At 41.7% G+C, this 27,319-nt stretch overlaps 1 protein-coding gene across 5 annotated transcripts in view; it reads right to left on the bottom strand.

The window, feature by feature from the left end:
* Positions 1-765: 765 nt before the first annotated feature.
* lhfpl4a (LHFPL tetraspan subfamily member 4a) overlaps positions 766-27,319 on the bottom strand; it is a 39,981-nt gene continuing 13,427 nt past the window's right edge. The window contains exons 2-5 of one of the 5 annotated variants that reach the window (XM_076750425.1): positions 10,971-11,207; positions 8,863-8,879; positions 6,542-6,574; positions 4,133-4,323 (exon numbers count right to left, since the gene is read on the bottom strand). In XM_076750425.1, coding sequence (XP_076606540.1) covers positions 4,270-4,323; positions 6,542-6,574; positions 8,863-8,879; positions 10,971-11,207 — 341 coding nt within the window. In that variant the 3' untranslated portion in view covers positions 4,133-4,269. Of the gene's footprint in view, positions 4,324-6,541; positions 8,880-10,963; positions 11,208-27,319 lie in introns of all 5 variants that reach the window. The other 4 variants (XM_076750404.1, XM_076750435.1, XR_013078237.1 and 1 more) reach the window with 4 other exon arrangements.

A 27,319-nucleotide genomic window follows, 5' to 3' on the forward strand; every position in this document is an offset into this window, starting at 1 on the left:
TATGTCCCCCAGGGCTCCATGTTCCAGCAGTAATGTCTGCTGCAGACTGTGGGAAGAGCAGGACGATGAACTGCAGGTCAGCTGCTGCTGCTGCATCATTATATGTTACATCATGTAATGATGTAACAAGGATGAATGGAGGATGGCAAGGAGTGACTCTAGTGTGAACTGAGAGCACAAATGGCAGGAGAGAAGGGGCCATTTCATTCTGAATAATGATTGTGGTGTGGCTCAGTTCCTAAAATGTTCCACATGTCTGACATTTCTACAGAAGGCTCCAACTGGAGACCTCATAAAGCAGTCATTTGGTAATTCTGCCCACATGACATCATTTTTTCAGTATATCTATATTTGGTCAGTGAGTTTGGCTAAAAGTGCACTACTACTACTACTACTACCACTAAATCTGATGCTGATACTACAAACAGTAAACCTTCTGTGTATTTTGTGATGCAATAAATAAATATAGATTCAATCAAAGTCATTATTTATATGCTAAATCATAAATGGTTGGATCTAATTTTCTAATACCAATATCAAGTTAATATAAACTATTGTATTACATTATTATAGTGTAGTCAGCAAAGACAAGACTGTTCCATCTTTCCTGAAAAGCAGACATTTTGGAGGTACAGTGTAAGGTCTCCATCTGACAACAACAGCCACGTGGGACTGTCATCTAACAGGTAACACTCAGTGAGGTTTGAGTGAAGAACTCAACTGTGTTAAGTGAAACTAAAAAGTCAGAATAAAACAGGTAGAATATTAAGAGTCAATCAGTTTATTCATTTTCTTGTTAAAACAACAACACCGATGGTGAGAGAGGGTGTATGACACTGGCTGTCATGCTGAGCTCTCCTGTGACAAACCTGCACAAACATTCCTTTTTCAATATTGAGAAACACCACAGCATCCCATAATCAGAGAAAATAACATTACAACAATAACAGAGCAATGAAAATAAAGCAATGTAAGAAAAGAAAAAAAAAGAAAGAAACACATTCAAAAGCACTGAAACCAAAGGTCAGGGGTCAAATGTAAAAGTACAGTTTCTATATATTCATTTGGCACAGTTGAATAGCAGTGTAGGGTGAGAGAGAAATATTTGTGGGCAGATGTACAATCAAAAGGAAAAACACTGAGAGGAGACAGCTGTTTGCATTGTGTCCTTGATGAGCTCGGCCCTGGCATGTGATTCATTCAGAAGGACGAACTACTACTGATGAAGCTTGAATGTCATGGTTTGCACTAATGATCCCACTGACCCAAAACTACACAGTATAAGCAACAGATCACTCCTAAAGAAATCTTTCATACAAATAAATCACACCAAATTCCATCTGTAAGTCTGCACTGTGCAGTTGTCAGTGCAACAGGAGAACTGGGGTAAAATTATTTCGTCTAACAGTCTCGTGGTGATTTTAGCTGTCAAAAAAAATATCTCACGTTATTTTGTGAAATGAGCACAGACTTCACTTTTTAGTTTTGAGCATGGAATTTCCCTCTTGACTTGAAGATGACCATGTGATGTGGTTGGAAGCTTGAGCTTACATTATATTGTTATAGATCATTTCCAGTGGTTTGGCACAGGTAAATCACTGGGTGCTGCAACAAAACAATGAAATGCAGCCTTAAAATGAAGTAAGACAGCCATCAGCGTTGGGTTCAGACTACTGAAACTGCTGAAAGCATTTGTCCCAAACATTAAGTGATGTGAGGATTAACACCAGAAACATCTGTCTCCAGTAAAAGTATGTCTAGAATGTATGCTAATGCTAATGCTAATGCACATTATGTTATAGGCACTGCACACCTGTGCAGGTATTTTCAGTTGTTCTGCTCGGCTGAAGTTGTTGGGGCTACATGAAGAATGATACAGATGTAAATGTCCCTGTTCTAAGAGGTGCAGCAGGACGGCGAGCGAGATGTCAGTTGAGCAATGTGGACAAATCCCCGCGCAGGGGTCTAATCAGGCAACACAGGTGAAAACACACAGGCTTTAAGAGACAGTTTCCATCCAAATCTACTGCAGATTTGACCAGAGTTTCCTTAAAATCAGCAAAGGAAAAGGTGAATTAATGTGTGTTTCCATCGACTTTATGTGACTGTTAGGAGTTTGTTCATCAACATAAACAGCTGGTGGAGCTAATTCTCCTGTCTCACGCCATTAAACCATTACAGAAGACGAGCACAAAACAAGACGACACTGCAGTCAAAGATTGGACTAAAAGCTGTGTTTTTGGGACTTTTGTGAGCTCAAAAATCCTGATTTATTTTTCACTAAATCATAGTTTTAAGGGGTTCTGCTCATTTCACAAAATATCATGAGACCAGACTGGTTAGCTGACAGAGATCTGTACTGGAAACTTCAGTCCTGAGAAAGTCTTCTGAATGTTGTCATACTTAGTTGGCCTGTTTATGGTGGCAACAGGTGCAGGTGGATTTCTACTGTTTCTCAGGGAGATCATTCTCTTTGTGAAAAGCTCTGAAGGGTCCAGACACTGTAGGCCTATCAAGGAGAATCCATCCCATGACACTTCTTCTCCTTCACCATCTCTTTCAGGTTGGTAAAAATGGACTCGGAGGAAACTTTTTGTATTGAGTAAGAAATTTGCATTGTGCAGTCATGTGAATAGTTTTGATATCCACTGATTAGAATGATGTGGTGATTCTGCTGTCACCAGTGTTTTTCCCCTGTAATGTGAATACACCTTTACCATGAAGGTACCAGACAAGTGCAGGCGTCACAAATGCTGCCTTGCACCCTATGTGCAGCTCAGTGCTGATGAACCAAATCCACACTTTGCTGTTTTCAGAGCACAATCTGGACGGAGAAAAGTACATTTAAAAAACTGAGGGTAAAATAAAATGATGATCACATCTGGGTCAATTTCCAGCCTTTGCATTCAATTGTGCCTTCCATTCAAAATGGACATGTCAAATTCAGACGCATGTTTGAAAGCACGACTCTCACTCCGTGGAAAGGGATCCTGTGTGGAATCAGAGCAGGGGAGCGGCACAGTGCGTGATGCCTGTTGTCTTGATGAGTGTCTGTGCTGGGTCTGTCCTCTCATCATAGAGGCTCAGCTCTGTGCTCTTCAGCTGGTGGGCCTGGATAGTGCAGCAGGCTGCCCGTTGGACCGAACGGAGTGTGAGCCCCGCTGAGCCTGTGCAGGAAGCCTCGTCTTTGCAAGCCTGAGATAGATGCAGCATGCAGGGCCTTTCCTGGTGGCGGACATACAAACCAAACCCAGTTGACCAGAGCAGAACTGAACATGACTAGTGAGTTGGAGGAGAGAGCACGCTTTGAAAAAACAAAGAAAAAACTGAGCATAGTGACATATGAATGAATGAAATAGCTGAGGACAGGAAGGACATTTCACAGCCTGTCAGCTTCTCTGGTTCTCAGTGTGGCGTGGACTGAAGGATGACGGTGCCTCAGAATTACACACGGTTAAAAGACGGGTGGAAAGCACACTTTTTGAGGATTTGACAATGAAGCAGGTTTGACTACAGCTTACAGGGATGTTTCATGTATGGGGCAGAAAAAATGCTTAAAAGAGTCTCTTTTTACCCTGTTTCCATAGAAACATCTCATTTACATACCTGTTTTATTTTTGTAGTTCCTGGGATCAGACCTTGTCATATACAAAGAGCAGTTGAAAATTGGCCTGAAAAAGACTTCAAAATTACACTGCGGCTGTACAAAATCATCTTTTTTTTTTCCTTGTTCTTGCTTTTTTTTTTTTTTGTTTTTTAGTTATGTCAGAAGTAGCACCTGTGTGCTTTTACATATGCACTTTATAATGTTACCTTTAAAGCTGGAAATAGCTTTTCTCCACTCAATAAAAATATGTATATTTTCATAGAATACTCCCACTGCAAGCATTATTATCATTATCATAATCCTTGTTATAACAACGTTATGAGACAGTAACACTGTATGTTATGAATGATTTTATCCCAGAGTTTGATAAAGCTGATGGTCATACTTCCTCTCAGGATGTATTTCTCTCCCAACAGACAGAGTTTGCCATTGTTAGGTTCTTCCATTTCAGTCCTATTTTACAAACTGCTGGGCTCTGGCCTCCAAGCCCAGATCAAGGGTTAAACCTGAAGAGCTTCAGAGAGGAGAGGAGAGGAGAGGAGAGGAGAGGAGAGGAGAGGAGAGGAGAGGAGAGGAGAGGAGAGGCGGAGAAAGAGAAAATGAGAAGGATAGATGGAGGGAGGTTGGGGGGAACTGGATGAGGAGGAGAGGAAGTTTGGCTCTCAGTGGAACCGCTGGACTCCAAATCTTGGATCCTTGGTGTCCCGGATTTCAATCTGGAGGAGGAACAGAGAGAGACAGAGAGGAGAGACAGCATCAGGATGGCTGCAGCAACATCTTAGCAGAGGAAAAAGAGTGTTTGGGGAGAAATGTGCCTGGTCAGAGGAGAGAAAGAAGAGGGGATGACACAGGAGGGAAGGGAGGCGTATTTTAACAAGTTTATGGTCATTGTCTGTAGGGTAGCTTGTAAATTTCTCCCCAAGGATCAATCAAGTTTTATCTTCATCTATAATATTACATCATGTTTTACTTCTTGATTATATTTTGTCTTATTAATCTGAATCAAAAAAGTAACTTCAGCTAGTGAAGTAAAAAGTGAAAACATTTCCCGCTGAAATGTAATGGAGTAGAAGTAGAAAGCAACAGAATATGGAAAGTGGAAGTACCTCAAAATTTGACTCAGGTTTTACAGTTCTAATTAACCTTATTTGAGTCTAGCTATGGCATCCAAATGTTTGGCTCTGGACCCACTGAAATATGTTTGACTTGCCCCAGCCATGTAATCACATCATCATCATTTGTCATTGGTGATTTTGGATAGTCATCTCTGCACTTAATCTTCGGCTGCTCTGCTCCATTTGGCTGCAGATGGAAGACAGCGAGGCGGCAGAAGGGCTCTGACATATGAGTCAGAACGAGCCGGCGAGATGTGGAAAATGAAAGGGACCAAAAACAAACATAAAGAAACATACTAATGCAATGGGCTTGAAAGGTCACACCGTAATACACTTCCTTCCACACTGCCTTTAGAGCTCATTCTTTCAATGAAGCATTATCCTTTTTTTCTGATTAAATGTATAACCTAACATGTGCAGGAGGGTCAAAGCAGAATACCTTAATTTCATGTTGATTTGCTCTCACATGAAATCCAAAATATTTTATACTTCAGTAAGTGATAAAATATAAGTGAGATTTTATTACTGCGTTCCCCTCTGAGAGATGAAGAGAGCAGCGCACTGACAGAGACTTCAGATGAAAATGGGAGCTGCTTACTGGCATGTCAATAACGAGGTCACAACAAGGACCATTTACTGTAAGTCAGCAACTCAATTAAGCAAGCCGCAATCTGATTTGCTACCCTAACCCTCCATTAATACCCAGCCAGTGCTGCCTCTGACTCCTGATTGGCTGAGAGGAGGATTTGAGGGGTTGATGATGCTGACCTGTGGTTAATGATGGTTCATCCTCCATGCAAGCCAATTTAATGAAAAATGGATTTGCCAAAAGTGAATGAGTGAGGACAGGAAGAAGAGTTGGGGATGGGGCAGAGGGGTGGGGATGGTGAGGTGTAGAGGTTGGGGATTAGTGTGTTATTAATCTGTTTAGGATGATCATCACTCTGGCTCCATCGCCCTGGGTGGATGCCAGTTGTGTGCTAATGGCCTTGACGCCACAGAAAAGTCAAATAATACAGCCGAGGACACCCCCTGGAACATGACACTTATATATCAGCCCCAACCTTTACTCTACTGCAGAGTTTGGTTTGGCCAAAATGAGGAAAAGACTTTCCTACAAAGTGCCCTGAAGGAGCTTGGAAAGGGTTAAATCATGTGTGTGTGTGTGTGTGTGTGAGAGACACAAGGCTCTGACACTGAGACCACCACAGTGGTTTCACATGAGTCAAGTGAAGCTTTCTAACCTCTGCCCAGTGCTTTCCATTCATACCTAGACGGCAGATGTATCAGTCCACGACACATTGTACACACAGCAAAGATAACATGGACTCAACTGCTAGTCAATAGCCTCTGAATATCTGGACACTTCCTCTAATGCAATTAAGTATTTACTGTAAAATACACATTCCCATTAGCCCCAATTTCCATACTGTGTCTTACACCTCAGAAAATGAGCATCATTAAGAAACACCAGCGAATTGCTTTTCACAACTCGCTCATGAAAACATGACTCCACAGAAGGGTCAAAAACTCTTAAACTCTTCACTGTCCCAGAGAAGATAATTCTTCTTTTTGAACAAATTTCAAAGTGGTACACAAAACACAAATAACTATTTATCTATTGCACGGTAGCAAAGTCAACACAAAGACAAAATAATGAGAGGTAAAAAGGGGTTCACAGAGCATTTCCCTTTACAAGACAGAGGAGAGGACAGACATCAGCTTCTCACAAAGAGGTAACCAGGTGCATGCAAGGGTGACATGCTGCAGAGCTGGATCAGAGTCATAGAAACGAATGGGAAAAACTGGTTGGTCTTACTCCGTCCATTCGTAGAGAGGAGCCAAGATGGAGCTACGGGGAGGAAGCAGTTTTAAGAAAGGGTCATCACTGTTTGTTTCTTTTTATTAATATGTGTCTCAAGAAAGTTGACAAAGCATGTATGCTATTTTAAGCAACTCACTGTTTCACATTCACACAAGATCAAACACACACTGGGAGCTGTGTTCTTCTACGTGTGGTCCGGCACGTCTACTGGTGCAGGTGGGATGACCTTTCCTCACTGGGCCAGAGTCAAACCAACAACTTCAACATCACAATCTCACTTTCAGAAAATCTGAATTATTACCCAAGGTAGGGAAAATGCTGGTCACAGGGAGCCATACTCAGCTCCCTCAGCAAAACTGTATACAACAAATCCTCCAAGTCAAATGTTTGTCTATGCCCTCCACATGTAAGTGTTTTCTGATATACCACAGAACAAACATTCTACACACTGATACATTTACAGCATTATTTATTTTCATTTTTGAGACATGTAAAGCATAAGAGGGCAGAAAAAAAGACTGAGGCACCCCCCTCTTCTTCCTCTTGCAGAACACTGAGAGCTAGAGATGGTTTTCCTTGTGCTGGTGCTTTGAACAATTTATTCTTCATGCACCGCGGCGCACAGCTGCTCACGTCACATTTGTGTTTGTGGGATTTTTTTGTAACTCAGCTTGCCTTGTAATTAGGCTGTTTTTTCCCTGTCCTCTCTTTCTTTGATGCTGACGTACATGCACAGAGAGGCTGGAGGGCCTGGTGTATGCAGCAGACACACTCCTCAGTGAAAGGCCTTCCTCGACTTGACGTCTCCTCTCCACTCGCAGTAGGCTTTGCTCCTTTGGGAAAGCATTGTGCCCCGGGATGTTTTCTATGCCATGCTACCGCCTTTGTTTCCCAACTGACTCCTTCTCTCCTTCTACCTTTCTGCCTCAGTACAGCCCTCTAGCCTGTCATGTCCCCTGATTCGAATATATCACTTTATCAGGGTCTTTACCAGGCCACCTGACACCAGGTAGCATCAGCTGATGGGAAACTGCACTCACTGAACAGGAATAGATTACTGTGATGTTTTAAATTACAGCTTACTGCCTTGTGGTTGTATACACCGACCAGTCAGGTTGTAGTTTACATCCACATCTGTCCAGTTTCAATGTAATATATGCAGTGAAGACTTTGAAGTAATTTAATTAAAGCTATTACCTGTATTTTTTGGTGACATAGAAGTTAACACTATATTACCATGTATGATTCCAGTGTCTCATTTCCAGTGAGAAACATGCTGTCGTCACTTAGAGGCTATTTTTACAGAGGAGTACAGAGGACTGATACAGAGCTTCATCACATGGTGTAAAAACCTGAAACTCAGTGTCAGCAGAACCAATGAGGCTGTGGTGGACTACAATGCTTCAAATATGAATGTTGCTGCAAGAGGCGAGGGGTAGTCAGTTTGTTCCAATCTGCAACCTCTAGATGCCACTAAGTGCCACACACTGGTTTGTTAAGCATGTATTTTGTACCCTCATTATAAAGTAATAGGATAATCAAAAGAGCTCTAGAAAGACTTTAGTCATAGCAACAAGATATGTTATATTCATGAATTAGTTTGTCTTCTCTGCCCGCACACATCATGCAGTTTTATGGTAATACACAAATTGATGCTGCAGGAAATAAACAAGATGAAGAAGACATGGTAATCTGCAACTAGTTTGTCGGCAACTCAAAAGCCAGCTTTTGTTCCTTGGCCATGTGTAAATCCGTTTTTATGAAATAGATAGGTTTTTTTTATATGAATTCTCATTTTTCAAATTATTTTTTTTTCAATTTGCCAATCAAAACACATAAAAATGTAGTAGATGGAAACTCAAGGCAGTGCCTCCTCTCAGGCTGCATAAGAAATCCACAGCGTCTTTGCCTGGGGCATTACACGGTGTGGAAGCGCAGTAAGTGCTGCCTGACAGGCTCAGCTCAGGGACACAGAGCCCCATGTCTTTTCTTTCTCATACACAAAGACCACTGAGTGCTTCTGTAGGTGTTTTGCATGAAACTCATGGATAATACAGTACTGTGTATGTGTGTAGGTACAGTGTTAACGTGTTCAGATACATGTTAACATGTTTTATTTATACCAACATGTATATCACTATCCTTCCACCCTTCCTACCTGCCTGATCTGGACATCTACATTTTTGCTTCCAGTGAATTGTGTACTTTCACTGGAACCACACACACTGCCATGCATTGCCACATAATACAGGCCATTCACAACCCTGTGAATACACACTGAGACCACAACAATAACAACGACAGTGGGAACTTACCCTGGACACAGCAAAATCTGTGACAAGGAAAAGAAAAGACAAAAAGAGAAAGATTAATATTTTTCTTTTACCTGCTGAATTTCCTTTAAACAACACACAGGCTACTCTGCACATTGACTATATACAGTAGTATCAGTGGTCCTCTGTAGTCCTCTCTGTGGGGTTTAAAACTCCACCAATATCCTTTCCAAATACCAACCAAGGTGCTCGAGGATGGAGGAAGTGAAGACACAGAGATGACAGCTGTGGTTCAGTGATCGTACTGCATTTTACCATTCAAACTAACAATGTGGGGATTAGAGGGTGGAGTTGGGCACTGTAACAAAATGTCAGCTCATCTTTAATGTCACATGCAAGTATGATAGCAGGTGTCCATGCAAATGTTTGTGTATGACACCTGTTCAGATTTACAGACTTACAGATGCAGAAGATGTTTTACACAGCGAGACACAGAGGAATAAGGACAGAGAAACTGGCAAACACGCTAGGAGGGGGTGGGGGGGAGTAGTGAGAGACAGTAGTGAGAAAATCTGAGATGCAAACAGTGAACAGGAGACAGACAAACAGTCAGAGACATATGCAGTGAGAGGAAACCACAGCCTCATCCTTTTGGAATCTGACATGTAACCATGGTAACTTCCTCCACACACTCAGAGGAATTGGGGGAGTTTATTCTTGATTTCTCTTAAGGCAGCTCAACACAGTCTTCACCTCCTCTGATGATGCTGCAATATTTCTCAACACAGCAACAGTCACATACAGAAATCGCCACGACCAACATTTACCATCATAAGTACATCGACCACACAGCTGAAGACGTCGCTGTAATTACAGTGTGAGTTTCAGGGCTGCAGGGGTTAATCAGGTTTGTCAGTACTATTGAGGACATCTTCATTCACCATCATAACCAAAATAACGTTGCTGAATGTCTACGCCCTCTGTGAAGTTTGTGAAAAGCCATTGTGTGCTCACATGAAAAATTCTTTTTCTGATCAGTTAAAATGCAAAACATGCTCATTTACTCAGGTCACACCCGAGAAGAACAAATGAATTATGCATGCAAACCAATTAATTAACATGTGCCCTCAATTTAGGATGCTAGAACATTTTTTTTAAGTATCAATAATTTAGGCTATTCAGCAACTTTAAAACTTAATTCACTTCCTGTCAACATTAGGCTGAATTCGGTTGATTTCTTTCATTTAAGTGTGTTACTCTGCTGAAACAAAACAAACAAACAAACAAACAAACCAGGCTCTCTAAGTTTGCTTTTTGAGAGTGATATCTGCTCTTGGCTTGGCTGGGTTGTTCCCCGGCCGGTAAATGATCCTAAATTTAAATATGTGTGCTAGTATACCAGCAAGATTCTTTTAGCTGAATCAGGCATTTGAGAAGACAACATAAACAAAATGAGAAGTGAAGAAGAATCAAGTGAAAGAGATATGGAGACCTGATGAGTAAAAGTTTTGAGTTATGAGAGTTTGCATTGGTCAAAAAGTAGTTGGCAGAGATTGTTGTGTACAGTATGTATTAAAACTCCTTAACATCCTTTAATTTCTCACAATGGCTCAGCGTTTGCCTGCTTGCTCTGGTTGAAACACTTTAGTCTGCCTTCAAACTAAAACACAATAAAAAGTCATACAATAACACAAACAGACCAACCTATCAGACCCACCATTCCTGTGTTCTGTGAGATAAAATGACTGTTTCTGTCAATGGATCTGGTAGCTTAGAACACAGCGATAGCAGTTTCTGATAAAAAAGACATCTTATTATTTAACCCAACATCTCTCTAGGGATCCTTTCCATACTGTTGTCAAACACTTAGAATCAGAATCTGAGCCTTTCAGTGGTAAAACAAGCCCTTTCTGTGGATGTTCTTTGACCGATGCATTTCCCTCCAAGAATTATGGCCATTGCAGCCTGATTCACAGCTGCCGGCTGAGGTGATCCACTGATCCAACCCCAAGACCTTGTGTACCTATTAGTCATTTCACAGTCGATAGGACTACGACTATGAATGCATGACAGAAACACATTACTTAGCTTCTTGGCCCTTCCTGTAATTTCATTAAAAATGCTTAGAATTAATAATTTCCACTTCTCACCTTTGTTGTCGGCCTTCAGCTCCTCCTGCAGGAAGTCACTCTGCCGGTTGCCGAGCACAAAGGCCAGGAAGGAGAGGATGAGGGCGTCCAGGATGCCGATGATGGCCAGGATGTAGGCCCAGCGCACTGAGCAGTTGCCTAGGGTGTACTTCCCCGTGTCCTCTCCGCACATGTCCCGGATCACCTCGGCGTCCCAGCCGTTTGGGAAGATCATGCAGCCGAGCACCAGACACACGGCTGGAGGGCAGAGAGGGAAGTGTGGAGGGATGAAGGGACAACAGCAGAAGAAGTTTCAGTCACTTGAGTACAGCGGCATGATGGAAACGGTGGTCATATGGTCACACAGTGTAGCGGACTTTGGTTTGTGTGATATTTTATACAGGCGGTGTATGTAGGGACATGCAGAGTGATGGGTCAAGGTGACAGGGTTATGTTCCATTGAAAAGCAGCACTGGAAGGAAAATCAATACAGGAAGAGGGTTGAGTTGTAGAACAAAGCAAGATTGAAAAGCAGGGCGATGAAACAGGAGGGCGAGGCAGGTGGGGAGAGAAGATTGGTTTAGGTGTAAAACAGCGGGTTGGGCTGAGGGTTATACGAAGTTAACAAGATGAAAGTGAGAGAAAAGAGGTGATACAGAGGAGAGAAGACAGAATATTATTTTTTTCCATTTCACTCTGGGTTGTAAGTCTGTTGCAGTGGTATTTCCAGTATCTGCCTCATCACTCAATCTCTTCCCCTCTCTGTTCTTCTCTCTGTTCTTCAGTACAGGCAAGTCTTTGAACTGATGGAGTGAGAAATGGAGAGATAGAATATGCCAGCATGAAGCAGAGAGAGGGAGTGAAAGGCTTTGATGTCTTTTAATCACATGTGACATACTTTCACATGCTAAAACTGCACATGATTCAAATGTGACAAATTTACATTACAGGGTAAAATACATTAAAACCTCTTCAGACTACAGACACCTGTTAGGAATAGTTTGACATTTTGGGAAATACACTTGCTACTTTAGCATGTTAGTTACACTCAAAACAGGGAAACAGCTAGCCTGGCTTCATAAAAAAATGCCTTTCAACACCTCTGAATGCTCACTAATTAAACATCATGTTTGTTTGCACAGCTTCTGCTTGCCGAAAAATAGCTACAGCTCTTACACTATAAAACTACCACTTGCCATTTAAAAATCTTTGTTAACGGATGATGCGTTGAATGAGAACAAAATGCGTGTATTGGGCTGACAAATCGGTATTCTTGCGTACACACAAGCACACATTTTGATTTGTTCGTCTTTAAAGTCAGTGAGTAAATTGTAGTCATTGAAGACCGGATGTAGTGGCTCCTCTGAAATATTTGCACACACACACACACACACACACACACACACACACACACACACACACACACACACACACACTCGAATTGTGTGCATTATACACTGCAGGGCCTCAGTGTTTGTGCACATTTGCACAATAATGTTTTTACTCTGTTCTTCTGTGGAGAAACTGTGTGTGCAGGCTCCCATAAGGCCTGAGCGGTCCCCTGGTGTGTAGAGGGGCCAGCTGAGGCCAGGCTGGCCGTAACAGATGGGTCCCTGACTGCCTGTTTTACTGGACCACTGCTACTGTTGAGAGGCGTGCATAGACCAGATGAAACTCCGCTAATGGTTCAGTGTGAGGGACATATAGGACTTTAGGTTTCAGCTGATGTAAGGACAGTGAAGAAGAGGAAATCCCCTCAGTCTCTGCGAGCTGCAGATGTGGAGTTGATGATGCAGAATAGCAATGCAGAGAAGACGCTGTCTGGACTCATACGCTGTCCAAACACTGCATAGTATCTACAGACTCTGGGATACAGTAAATTTCACACTACCCTTACAAAGCAGGAGTGAACACCTACACCTACCGGCCTAATATCGAGTATGTGATCTGACCTACGTTTGAGGTGTCCTAATTTACTGCGCACCTACCAGCCAATCGGATGTGATCTCGTCTGGGACACACACCACATAACTGCAATCTTCCTGGCCTACAAGCTTTGTTACAGGTCGTCGCTCTATCCCATGTTTCCTGTCTATCTGCTGGGTATACTATAAAAATAAAGGCAAAAAACTAAATAATCTTTAAAACAAGAAACAGTCAAAGATCAGAATGGAGATTGATAAAGTACACACACTGTTATAATTACTACAATAACAGCTGCGTCTGCTGCGATACTGCAATAATTACTCGAAGTTCTTCTTGTCTTTCATCTCTCTCAGTCTCAGAAGTTCCATAGAAAGGTCACATTATGACAGCTGAGCCGTCTCCATTTGTTGGTGAAGACCGTGAGATGCAGTTAAACACAGCAAAAATGCTAGTAAGTAGATCTTGAATCCACATTATTTTGCAGTTTGTACTTATTCATTGAACTGCTATTACCGCAAATTATTCACATCAAAATTGGTACTCTGCTGCTAAATGCTTCACTGTGTTCACCAGCTAGTCAAAAATTTTGTATGCTGCGTGATGTCAGACAGGTAGCATACAGTGGGTTTATCAGAGCGTCCTCCACTGAAAACAGCTGCCTGAAACAAGGTTGATGAGTGCAGACTGAACCTAAACAGTAAAGTTGTGGTGGAAACTGTGGAAACTGTGTTTGGTGGTAACTCTCTGAGGGTATGTCACTATGAGCAACAGCTTTCAGTCATTTAAAAGACCAGTGTGTAAGATTTAGTGGAATCTAGTTGTGAAGTTGCAGACTGCAACCAAATGAATACCCCTCGCCTCACCCTCCCTTTCCAAGCATGTAGTAGAGCCTACGGTGGCCACAAAATTCATGAGCACCAGTGTTGGTTTGTCCATTCTGAGCTCTTGCAGAAACACGGCAGTGCAACATGGAGAACTCTGTGGAAGAAGACACGCTCATTCTAAAGGTCCCTTTCAGAGGTAACAAAAAAAAAAACAAAACAAAACAACTCTGATGATTTTCAGTTGATTCTATACTAATGAAACATATGAATATTATATTTCGTTTCTGTCAATAGAGCGCAGTAAATCTTACATGCTGGCCTTTGGCCTTGTGTTATCTTATGAGAAACGAGACTCTGGATTCAAAAGCAGCATTGTACATTCTCCCAAACAGCGAATAAAGGAGCTATGATGGCTGCTCGGGCTGAACAAAAACAGAGAATGGTTGGAATGGTTCTGATTTCCAAAACTCCTTTCAGCACTGACCCATGTGACAATCTGTGGTGTGGGTCAGTGTGACAAGCTGCTGAACATGACCCCCAGTTCTATGATGCCAGCAAGCATTATACAAGTTTGAAGTGTGCAGCCTCTGTGTTTAGTGGCACACTGAAAACATGACATCCAGTTACTGCAGTGTGCTGTGGAAGTGGCCACAACAGGTGTAACATGGTGTGAAGAGTTGGTGCGTTCCCTGTGGTTTTTCCTTTAGTCCCGCCTGGCTGACAGAAGTGAACAAGACTCAGTCTAAATAATTCATTGAGACTCGTTTAAATCTGTGTCAGGGATACTGCAAAGGTTACACTGCTCAGCAGCTCACCCTCCTTCCTGCATGTGTCTGTGTATGTATGTGTCTATGTGCTCATGTATGATAGAAAGACTGACTGTCGGATTCTGTACAAATGAGTTCACTCATGTGAGAAGTGTGTGTGTGTCTATGTGTGTGTGTGTGGCCGGGATTTGTAGATCAGCACTGACTTGATCTCATTTTTGTGGCATGATACTAAGTAGTCCAACAAAGTAGTACTTTGTAGCTTCTCTTCCAGTCACTCGACGGCTCCTCACTCACTGTGGGATTTATTTCAGCCTCTCACTCCACAGTAATAGTACACTGGCAACGGTGGCCTCAGTAAAAGCTTAGGATAATCTTTATTATCTCAACTAAATGAACGCTCCATTCTAAAACTCCTCAATTGGCCCTAATTCCACACATACAGTGTTTTCAATCAGCACAAACAGAATTTCAAGTTTAAAGATTCTATGTGTCACGTTTTTAGTCACTAAACCATGCACAGATTAACAAATAGACCATTACAAATTCTTTGTGTTGGATAAGACACACGTTATCCTTCTGGAACATGAAGAGCTGAAGCAATCTTTACCCTCACTGGGGAGGTACAGAGGGTGGACAGGGCTCAACAGGAATTATGGAAAACGTAGTTTTTCATTTTGAGAAACACTGGTTTTAATTAACGCTATTAAAGGTGCTGTTTCTTGTTTCAGGGGCCGTCTCCTTCAAAGTTCTGCGACTCCACTGCAAAACTGTCGGCCTAGTCATCTCCAGTCCTCTGAGGGCTGCACCCTAGGTCAGGTCCATGGAAGAAGAGGCGACACCTGCTATAAAGACTAAGTAAAATCCACTTTAGTCTCATGTTTTATTTCTCAGTATTTCTATTGATGGAACATTCAATTAGATACATTGAATTCTGTAAAGCCTAAATTATAGAATTGAAGAAATCAGATGCATTTTTGGGTGAAAAAAAGGTGATTTCTTTGCTGTGTGTTCACCTAACAGGGTTTGTGATTGGGTAAATGTGTACAAGTAACGTAAAGTTCGTGGTTATAGCACCACCATCTGGTCAGTTTGGGAGCATCATCACTGTCTGGACCCACAATCAATTAATGTGAAAAAAATTCCCACCACCAAGTTTCCCAGGAATACACTAAGGATGGGTGCAACTCTTAACTTGCTCTGAAGGTGATTTATTCAAAATTATGTTCTACTACTGTCTCCTTCCATTCCTCTGCAGCTGTTAGAAGTTGTGGGAAATCATACTATATCATGATCAGGGAACTGCACTTTAATTTCTCTTGAACTAACTATTGAATTAACACAGCAAAATGTCCAGTTGTTTGCTGTGACACACTGTCTCTCATCTCTGTCAGCTCCCACATATCTACAATACACACATGCAAGTATGGCCAAGGCACACTCACAGCGCATTGTGTGAGCAAGGTTAGAACTTGATGCTGGAGACAGCCAGTGTGACCTCTGGCAGCTCCCTGACTCAAAACCATTAACCACTACAAAAAGTTAGAATCTATGCGCATCATTTCTAGCTTTGGGTGATTGGAGTGCTATGCTTTTGGAATTAAAAAAACAAACAAAAAAAACCATTGTATTTATGGTTTATTTGATTCAGAGGCAATTACCAAACCATCTTAATGGAACCTGGTGGTGATAAAGCTGGGAGATGTCATAAAGGAAAAACAAAGCTTAGGGTGTTTTGCAAAAATGATGGTTCTCTGTTGTGAAAGTGAACTGTAGTTTTTGCCCCACTAGCAATGGATGGGGTGTGGATAGTGTCAGTCAGTTGCTTCATCCCTCCATGAATGCATCCACCCCACACTGGTAAAAAACTAGAGGCAAGGTGTGTTATCAGTGCTGGTATGGATATTCAGATGATGACACTAAAACATTATTGTCTTAAAGTCGCTATGGTGATTGTGTTGACAATTTACACATCCTGCAGACCACTCTCCACATATTGCATTTCCCTTAATTTCTTCACAGTAAAAGCATGCTGCCACTTTGTCAGTGGACAGTTGGTTATATGGTGCTGCAGTCCATGGCATCCTGGCTGACTGCTTTGTTGTAACATAACAATGGCAATGCAAAGATGCTAATGTTTGGTAGGTGTGGCGTTAGTTTAGAATGCTAGCATTTGCTAATTAGCGGTAAATATGAAGTACAGTTGAGGCTGATGGGAATGTTATTAGTCAAAGAGTAAACCCGTGACTTGATGATGCAGGTGCATGAACGGGAGACTGAGATATTTCTGTCTGGTCACAAGTGGTGGACCAACCAACACACTGACATTGTCAACCTGTGAGCAACACTGCTGGCATGGCTAAAAATAAAGACACTGCAGTGAACTTGAACAGTAGATATACCTGTTTTTTTTTTTGTTTTTTTTTGTCCCCGTAGCCTCCTAGGAGGCTCCAGTCTACTTTTTCGTACACAGCACAAACTACAGTGCTGGAGTGCAATGGCAACTCCCATATTGATAAGATGGTGAGTACAGTGCGCACGCATCAGCAGCTGTTCACAGCGTGCACACACACACAGATAACATGACACCTGGACTGGCACAGAGACCATACTGAGGCCTTCAGGCACCTGTGGCCTTTTAGATACCACCCTTAGTTCAAAATGAACATTTTATCCTCGTCACAGAGAACCTCTTCATCAGTGTGTTGCTTTATCTCTGACACTTTGGTATAGTGGAGTGTAATAATCACTGTAACATCAAGGGGCCACTAGTATTTTAGGCTTTTATTCTTCTTTTAACATCATCAAAAATGAAATAATGGCTTTGATTTGTCGCATTTTTCATGTTTGTTGTTGTGATACTGTATTGTTGCAGTCAACTGAGTGTGAATGTTCGAGTCACTGCAGCAGGAATGGATTTCCACAGCCTCTGCCTTTGGATGTTGAAAGCTGCAAAGGAGAAGAGTACTTTGCCAAATATTTTTCACAGATGGAGCTTTTTGTTGACAAATGTTGTAGGAGGCAGTCTACACTGAGCAATATGGCTGAAAGATTTGCCAGGGTTTAGAAAATGATCAGCACTGTGTCATTCCAGAAAAGCCCTCTGAGACGGAATAAAAAAAGCCTTTGCACGCAAATGAGTTTTTCAGCATCTCCATAACAACATGAAGACTTATTAACGCACTGATGCCTCTGTTCCCCCGACCCCTTCCAAAGTTCATACACCACATGAGGAAATCCAATAGATTCACTGCACCACTGCCAGTCAGTGAGCAAGTAAAACAAACACAATTCAATGAAGTCGTGTCATTTCGCGCTGGCTCAGTACAGTGAAGAAAGAAAAATACGTGAACCTCAGGCGCTGCATGCTTTCACTCAAAACAGGAAATAAATAGTTTGCAGAAAAACAGGAAGGAGAAAAATCTCAGCCTTGATGATTGACAACAACGCTCTCTGACAGGCTTTTTGTCTTCCTGATGGGATTTCTACAGTGCAGCTCTATGAACCACACAGCAGCTGTGTTATTGATTTTTTCCCCCTCTTTCTCAGCTTTGAAAAGAACTGCATTTCCCAGGTGGCCTTAAGGCTTTGGCATTTCAGAGGTGTTAATTAACATTTGGTTGGACAGACTGTGAGGAGGTGGAGCAGATGACTTAAGTGATTCTGTTAATTCAAAACAACACAGTAGACAACAGACATTCCCGTGATCTCCAACACAAACAACAACATGAAAAAATAAATAAGTACTTTTCCATTTTTAACAGCCAATTGTGGTCACTGATCACATTCCGTGTATTCTTGCATCCTAAGATCCTTTGTGATTTGATAACTTTTCTCTTTTTATTTAAAATCTCTCTCCAAAAAAAACAGTCTGCCCAGCAAAGGACTCACACATGCTCTCATGCTATAGTGAATCTATAGAACATGATGTTATTGTTACAATCCGATTCAACAAAAGGTTGGACGCGCTGCAGTCCATGAATAAAAACTGATAGCTTACTAATCCTTTTTTGACTAGCACTTCTTTTTTAAGGACAACTGAACACATGCAGTACAAAGACAATATATTTAATGTTTGACCTCATCAGCTTCATTGATTTTTGTAAAAATCTGCTTATTCTGAATTTGATGCAGCAACATGTTTCAAAGAAGGAGAGGACAGGTGCAACTAAAGACTGGGAAAGTTGTGGAATGCTCCAAAAACACCTGTTTGGAACATTCCACAGGTAAACAGGTTCATTGGTAACAGGTGATAGTATCATGATTGGGTATTAAAGGAGCATCCTGGAAGGGCTCAGTCATTCACAAGGATGGTTGCAGCTCTTCTCAGGTCTGTGTAGGAGTGCACAAACAGTATTTGATAGAAATCTTCCTCACTCGTCCAGGCATTTGGACTTGTCATAACAGGAAGGTGAAACAAATGGAATTCCTATAAAATGCTGTAATTCCCAGCATGTTAAGTCAGCTTCAACCTGAGCTTCAACCAGAATACATGAAAACACATGAGAGAAGAGAAGAAGAGAAGAGAAGAATCAGGGGGAGACATTCCCCTTTATTTGTCACACACGTACATGGAAGTACATGGAGGAAAGTATGGTGACCAATCCGTATGTGTGCAGCATCTTTAAGACCTTTTGGACTCACCTGTTGTAATCTATGATGTACAAGATAGTTAACTGGTGTGAAACTGTGAAGCTGCCCAGGATGTGATGTGTTTTATGATCATATGGAACAAAAATACAAAAAACTATATTGCTAATATGCGCATGAATTTCTCATGTATTTTTTAGTATTCTATCATTATGACCATTTATGCTAGTATAACAAAAGATGGTGAAGAGACTTAAGTCCCTGCAATTAAGAGAATATAAGTACACGTGAGATGCTTCGTTGTGATTTTATCTGACTGTCAATATCAGGGCCTTACCATTTAGCCATGTCAGCACAACATACGGACAATAGTTCACCAGATGGAAGAAAGATATGGACAGATTCAACAGAGGAGAAGCAGGTGCATTAGATGTGTGCATGTATGTGTGTGTGTGTGTGTGTGTGTGTGTAGATGTGCATGTGTGTGTGTGTGTGTGGTTTGCACGCATGCGTGGCTTCTCAATTAGTGCAACTGTGACACATGCAGCATTGGTCGATACAACCAATTATCCCTGGAGCAGCGCTCCTACAACTATCAGCACAACACGACTTCAAGATGAATGAGCACACACACACACACACACACACACACACACACACACACACACACACACACACACACACACACACACACAGATGCAGTATACCATATGGTCTCCTGATTTGGTAAACATTAGATGCAAGTCACAATCCTATCGAGAGCATGAAGAGGGGAGAAAGACAGAGGGGAAAACAAAGATAGAAAGCATGAGCAGATAGAGGAGGAAGAGAAGGAGTGAGACAGGAGGAGGAGGAGGAGGGAGCCTGCTAGATGGAAAACCAGGCTGACAGAATTAGATGAAGGATAGACAGTGAAAGAGAGAGAGACGGAGAGAGGAGAAGGCGATAAGGGTGAGAAGATGGAGGGATTCGAATGCAGGAAGGGAAGCGAGGGAGGTGAGGTTGCCTTGGCAACTGGCTGGACCTATGAGAAGGAGGGGTGGGGGTGTAAGGGGCTGGAGTAGATATAAAATATATATCCAGTTCTCAGACCCTGCTCAGATGGCGGGACAATAAACAGACATGAAGACACTGAACAGGACAGTCAGCGTGTTTTTGTGTGTTTGTTATGAGGGTGAGATGAGTCACATGAATGGGAGAAAGACCAAGGAATACACAGCAGCAGTACACACTGACAGCCAAAACACAGTAAACAGCCAGGACAAACACACACACACACACACACACACACACACACACACACACAGTATGCCAGCACAGGCCCTGGTGTGTAGGAGGGAGTGTGAGGGGGAGATATACTCACATTTAACAGATATACAGACATTTCTAATACGTGGTCACTATCCTGTATGGTAAACTAAGCTCTAACACAGCACAAGTGACTCTTAAGACGTCAGCTCTGGTTGATTTGGGGACTGCTGCTGTGCATTTTAATAATGAATACCTGGTCAGTTAATGTAGTAGCATAATAACATAAGAGAGCAGGCTGGTTGGAGGGTGGATGGGTGGGTCTAGCCAATAGTCAGTGTTTTTGTTTTTAAAGCATGACCACAATCATTCCCTTAATGTGATCACATTTATTATTGTTTCCATGTCAATGGAGGTTCCTCAAGCTTAATGACCTACTTACAACTCTAGCCCATGATCTTTCTCTAAACCTAACCCTGCTGTTTTTGTATGTACCCCTAATGAAACCTTTGTCACCATCTCATTCCTCAAAAAGTACTCATACCCAGGTGGAAAATCCTGCTTGTGCTCTGATCCAGCAGTGCTGCAAGCTGCCCTGACCCTGTGAGGTAAAACACTTCACCATACACTTCAGTCCAATGCTACATCACAGTTTCATGAAGTCAAGTGCAGCAGACTTGAAATATTCAACCCACAGACATCAGTGCAACAATGCCTCTCCCCCATAAAACATTTAGGTTTGGAGATGGTCTTTAATTTTGTCAGAGTGAATCTAAGTCACTCTCCAGGGTGCTGATCCTGCCTTTGTCAGTAGCTATGAAGCTATCCTGAGTGCTCTCTCCCGTTCACACAAGTGGGACTGTTACCACCAGTAGTTTAGCTTGCATCACTGGCTTTTTGCTCAAGATAATAAGACTTCTCTTCAGTGAGAAGTCTGGTGATATTTTGCTGTCAATCTACACATCTCAACATACACATGAACACTGTTGCACTGTTCATTACCATGAATGCGTGCATGCGCGTGCATGCACACGCACACACGCACACACACACACACGCACACGCACACGCACACGCACACGCACACACACACACACACACACACACACACACACACACACACACTGTAGCCGATTTTCACTCAGTAACACATACACCGTCCTGCTGCCCCAAATACTCACTACAGCAGCAAATGTTTGAGTAAACAAACATTGGTTCAGTAGGAAGCATTGATGTTTGGGGTGATTGTCACAGAGAGGGTACAGTAGAGAGAAAGCACTGAGAAACAGACAAACTCAATATTGGTTTTGGGCTTTTCAAGGCATTTGTTGACTATAAAAAAAAAAAATCTAAACTACTTCCAGCCTTACGCCTTCAGTATGTTTTCAGTCTCCTGCCTCTATCGGCACTCGTGGTTGTGTTTGAAACTGACCTCAATAATTAAAACACAGTTTAATACACAGTTCTCTTTATGTTATTACACTGAAAACAATGGCAATACAGTGGCTTGCAATCTATTTCCAGAGAAATATTTTCACCTGAACTTAAAATACCCTGATTGCAAAAAAAAACTGGCATGGAAAAAAGAATAAAAACAGAGTCCATGCAGTAAAATCCTTTATACTATCATGTGTTCACAAAGCGATAACTTTGCTCCAACCTTACTTGTGATTGAATTAAATTGTAATTTCAAATTTCTAAATAATTTCAATTTTGTATTATTGATTGATGAGTGAATGGTTTTTGCAGTTGTCACTGGTTTAGGATGCTCACATCCCTGAGCTCATGATGGAAACGGATGATTATATACTCCTTTAGTAAGAACCCTTTAAATCGTTGACTCCCTGTGATGCACTCAGTGCTGCTGTGTAGCTCCTCATGAAACAGCGAGTGCACAGAGAGATTTTCCAGCTGAACAGTCCCATTTGTGCTTTTTAAAGCCCTAATGACTGAATACTTCATCAGCAGTGTACTTTTTACTCCACTGAATGTCCACAGATCTACAGCGAATGAAAAATGTGATAAAGATGTGTCACGTTACACTCGCATGGAAGACTGATCCATGTTGGTCGAACATTAATGAGCCAAAGAGAAGCTGAGTCCTCTGTGTCACACACACACACACACACACACACACACACACACACACACACACACACCCTCACACTGTGCATTCATATAGATAATCTGCCTTGCTGTTTTACAGATGTACAGAACATCAGTGGCCTTATTCAGCCTTGTTATTTGTGCGGGGGTTCAGGACTAAGCATGCAGTGGTGTCAAGAAAATACAAAATGCTCTCCGAGAAGCAAGCGTCCCAAAATAGCCCATTAAATTTGTATATAGACCATCTTTATGTAATGTTTGGATTCAGTGGGTCCAGCGAACTGTGTCTAAGGGAGCAGATACACAGTGTGGCTCGCTCATGTATCATCATCTGCCTTGGACCAAACACCAGATTAGAATCAACAGTCAGCGTCACAAATGTCTCAGGTCACTTGAGAAAATACACAGTGAGTGCTCATTAGAGCAAAATGACTTGAGCCGTCTCAAACAAGATTCTAGCTTGCGTCATATCAGTTGTGTAATGTTGTTCTCTTGATTTGCCACTTAGTTGACTTCAGCGACACTGCCCCATTGTTTGAGCACTGCTGCGTGTGGATGCTGAGCTGCTTTCTATTCAGGCATCTAGACAATGTTTGTTTTCGGTTGGTCTGAATTATTTTGTGTCAGTGTTGCTTTGTGTTTGGATATTGTTCTGCAGTATCCAGATAATCTCGCAACAGTGTGCCATGTAATAATTTGTGTTTCAACAATATGTGTCAAGAAAATGATTCTTCAATCATGGCCATGCCTTTACTGTAGCCATATCTTAGGATATTCCTGCTTTACTGTTACTAAATGAATATTGTCTGTATGGTGTAAAAGGCTCTGCTCTTTGAGGGAGCTCTCATTCTACAGAGAATATCAATCTGCTCTTAGTGAACATATTTGAACATGAACTCTTAGTTCAATCAGCAAAAGCAGAAAAGGGCATAAGGAGGAGGCTGGGGTGTTGGAGGGAGCTGCAGCTGCCATGAGAGTGTCAGAAATGAGTGAGAGTCACAGGGTCTGGCTGTATGAAACATGTGTAACTGTGCTGCCTAACTTCCATTTCTCCATTCTATTACCCTCATATGTGTAAATGATTCTCAGAGCCCAGGCTGCACTCGGGTTGCTAATAAAAACAAAATGTTAACTTTGTACCCGGCTTCTATTTGTTTCAAGGACTGAAACTGTTGTTGCTTTCATTTTGCTGTGTCTTGATAACTGTGATGCTCTTTTTACTCGCCTGAATCAGAAAGCTTTAGACAGGCTGCACACAGTACAAAACTCAACCACAAGGCTTTAAGGTAGAACCAAGAGATGGCCTCACGTTATACCTGTTTTAGCCTCTCTTCATTAGTTGCCTGTTCATTTTAGAATGTTGATGTCAAAAGCATTGCATGTCTCAGTCCATGCAAATATTCATGTAACCTGAGACCCTCCAGCAGTGGCATCCTCGCAATCCCATCATCGAAGCTTAAGACCAGTGGAATGGAGCCTGTTTTATTGAGATCCCAAGAATCTGGATAGATGCCTGAAAGCAAAGTCTGTGACCTCTTAAATCACTTCTCAAATCACACTTCTATCATACAGTGACATTCATTTCAACCACTGCGTTTTAAGAATGTCCTATCTTGTTTTAATCTTAACCATATTTTGTATCCACTGCACTATTGCAGTCGCCTGTTCTGGTCTTGTGTTGTTGAAGTACATACATACATACATACATACATACATTTTTCTGTCTCTGCTTCCATGCATTTATAATTCTTATTGTATGTTTGGTACAAAAGATTTACTTCAGTCAGTGAGCTGAAGCCTACTGGTAGCGTCTCAATTTAAGAAGATGCCAAGACTTCATGGAAATCAATACTCTGACCCGTCTGTTTCACTGCAGCAAAGCTTTCAGTTTAAAAAGACATCAAATGCCCGAGGCCTCGCTCTTTAAACCAGCATACATGTCTAACAAGCTACAAAATCAATAGATATACATTAGCTTCTGATTGACAATTTGTCACTGTATGCCCTCCATATATTCATCTGCCAGCATGAGTCTGAGCTGAGAGGAAAGGCCTCTCCAGCCTGTCACAGAGACAGATGTTATTCTTCTACAATGGACAGCAATGTAATTAAGAAGTCATAAGTGGTTATGATCACTTATTGGGAGATGGAACAGGATAAAACAATTAGCGTATAAGTGAAGCACATTAGGGAAAAGTATCTGTTACAGTTTGTTGATATGCACCTTAAAGCTGCATTAATTGCTGGCATTTGTCGGCCAATCTGTGGCAGCGGAACAAGCAGAAAAAACAACATTAAAATATCATCAACATAAATTTGATTTCGCTGACTTGTTATCAAACAGCAGTCACAGAGCAACCTTAGCATTCATTTAGAGTTATGTTTCCACCCACCTGATGAATTTAAGTCAAATATTTGATCTCCAAATACCTTTAGCTGCTAGATATTTGTTTTTCTTCACTGGCTACGTTGCAGTGTTCGTCTGCTAACTTTCTTGATGAAAACAACAGTCTGTTGTTGCTGAAATCAAAAAATCCCTCCCTACACCTGATTAAAAATGCAGATTGGGTGATAATTCTAGGTGGGTCTGTCACCTTTTACATTATGCAGAGTCATTTGGCCTTTTGTTAATGTGAAAATAGTAAGAGTTTACATTGAAATGGAAAAAGTTCTTGCCCAGTCAGATGTGCGTCACATGGCACTATGGTCACCCCCTGACTGTGTTAAATGTACAACTACAGTTTTGTCTCAGAACATTGAGAAACCCCTGTCAGGTACTTGGCCTTTCTATCTCTGCTCATATTCTTTTTAGCTCATCAACAAATCATTACTAACTAGGCCAATTTCTGCTTAGAAGTTTGTGGCCAAAAGCACAGTATCTGTGGAAAAAGAAGAGAAAGAGTGAGGATGAGACCCTGAAGAACTGCATTCTCTGAATTCTCTGAATGTAGGCTAATTAGACTCAATTAACTACAGCTGCAGGCGTGGCAGTTTCTCTCATTTTCCATATTTCTCTTTCATTCTCTCATTACTCACGTGGAGTGGGGTGAGAGTAACCATCATGTGTTAATGTAAGTGGTGTGTTGCTGTGACTGTGGGCCCCTGTCTTGCATCTCAGGGGAGATGTGTTTCATTAACATTGTTTTCTGTCATTAGAGGGAGAGTATTTTCCCAGAGTGGGTTCAGTGGTTCCTCTGGAAAACAAGGAAAATAGCATATATTGGGGTATTCTGTGACACTAAATGTGGAATTTCATTTCTAAGTACAACGTAATTATGAGTTTTTTTAAATGGAGGTTCTGTCTGCCTTACAAAGTGCCAGTAAGAGAAGCAATCTGATGGTAGTGCCTCCAGTCAGAACCAGACTCAGTCAAACTGCATGTTGCTGCGCACTGATGGAGCTTCCCAATGATGTGACACGTACTCCAACATTAGCCACTTTCAAATCTAAATTAAAAGCTCTCCTTTGAATTGTTTTTGTGCTTGAAGCTATACATGTTAAGCCTCCATCAAAGCAACACAGTGCTGTGCTCCTTTAAATCATTTTTCTAGCTCTAGCTTGTTCCTTTCATTTAATAGTTTAGGTGTTGGCGTGGACATTTGGTCCAGTGCAGAGCAGCTGTCCCTCTGCTGTTTCTGACTGGGCGAGCGTCTGTCTTCCAGTCTGCTTGCACACTGCAGAGCTCCTTCACAAGGCCCGATGGCCAGGAGAAGCCCCAATGCAGAGCAGCACCACAGAGCTGATTAAACTATCATCTGCACCCGGCCCGAGAGCATTAGGCCGAGCTCCAGTGCCATTAGGCTGCTTCCTCATTGACACACACACACACACACACACACACACACACACACACACACACACACACGCAAACATATGTACACATAAACATGCAGAAAAAACAATAATTCAGATGATTCCTGACATTTGCACAAGTTTAACATGTCAGAAATGTAATTCTGACATGTTAAATGTAATATATGTCATATAATTCCATGGGACATTTGTATGTGGTGCAGGACTAAACACACAGCAGCTCGGTCAATAAACAGCACTGGTTGTGTTCACAGGTGAAGTTCTTGTCCTTGTCTCTGCAATATTTGACATTTACTGGTTGGTTGCTTAATGCTGGCTGGTGACAAGAAGACAGCTGGTGACACCAGGTGTCATGGAGCTGGGCTGTGAAACTATTTTAGCATGGGGCTGCTCAGGGTACTGCAACAGGAATTTTGCAGCTGAAAAGACACAACATGTAAAGAACGCTGCATTCACATGCTCCTCAGAAGGTCTCATTTCCAAAGCTGGGATGTTCTTCTGACTTTCTTGTGTTCGTGAGGTTCTTTAAGTGGTAATGTGGACACAATATGGACACTACAAATATGTGTTGTAAACAGCAAATACATTGATGCAAAATGTCACAGTAATGTGATTAGTGAATTCTAAACTGTATTACCTACTCATTCATGAAAAAGTCATTTGTTGATTGTAATATGTGTGTTACTCCCCAGCTCTGCATATCAGTGGTATTATTGTGTTATTATTAGTGCTGGTTTGTTTCAAAATTAGGACCACATTTCTCAGAAATCCCGTTTGTTCCTCTCCCAAAGGTGATGCTGCTTCTTCTGCCAAATGTTTTGTCTTTGTCTATACTGCAGATGTCCAAATGGTAATAAAGGCTCTGACTAAATTTGCACCTGACAAACAGCAAATCCACAGGGAACATACATAAACCAGCCATTTATTTACTGAATTATGCAGTCCAACTTAATGAAGCAATTCTCAGGATAGAAAATGAATAAGGGAATTATAGACAAAAAGTGTCAAACTTCAGTTAGCAATAACTTGCACATATCCCAGCATCCCTCACCTCTCCCATCACTTGTTACCTCTGCTATCTCTGGGATGTGAAGAA

Source organism: Chaetodon auriga, chromosome 2 (genome assembly GCF_051107435.1).
Source record: "Chaetodon auriga isolate fChaAug3 chromosome 2, fChaAug3.hap1, whole genome shotgun sequence".
Taxonomy (NCBI): Eukaryota; Metazoa; Chordata; class Actinopteri; order Chaetodontiformes; family Chaetodontidae; genus Chaetodon; species Chaetodon auriga.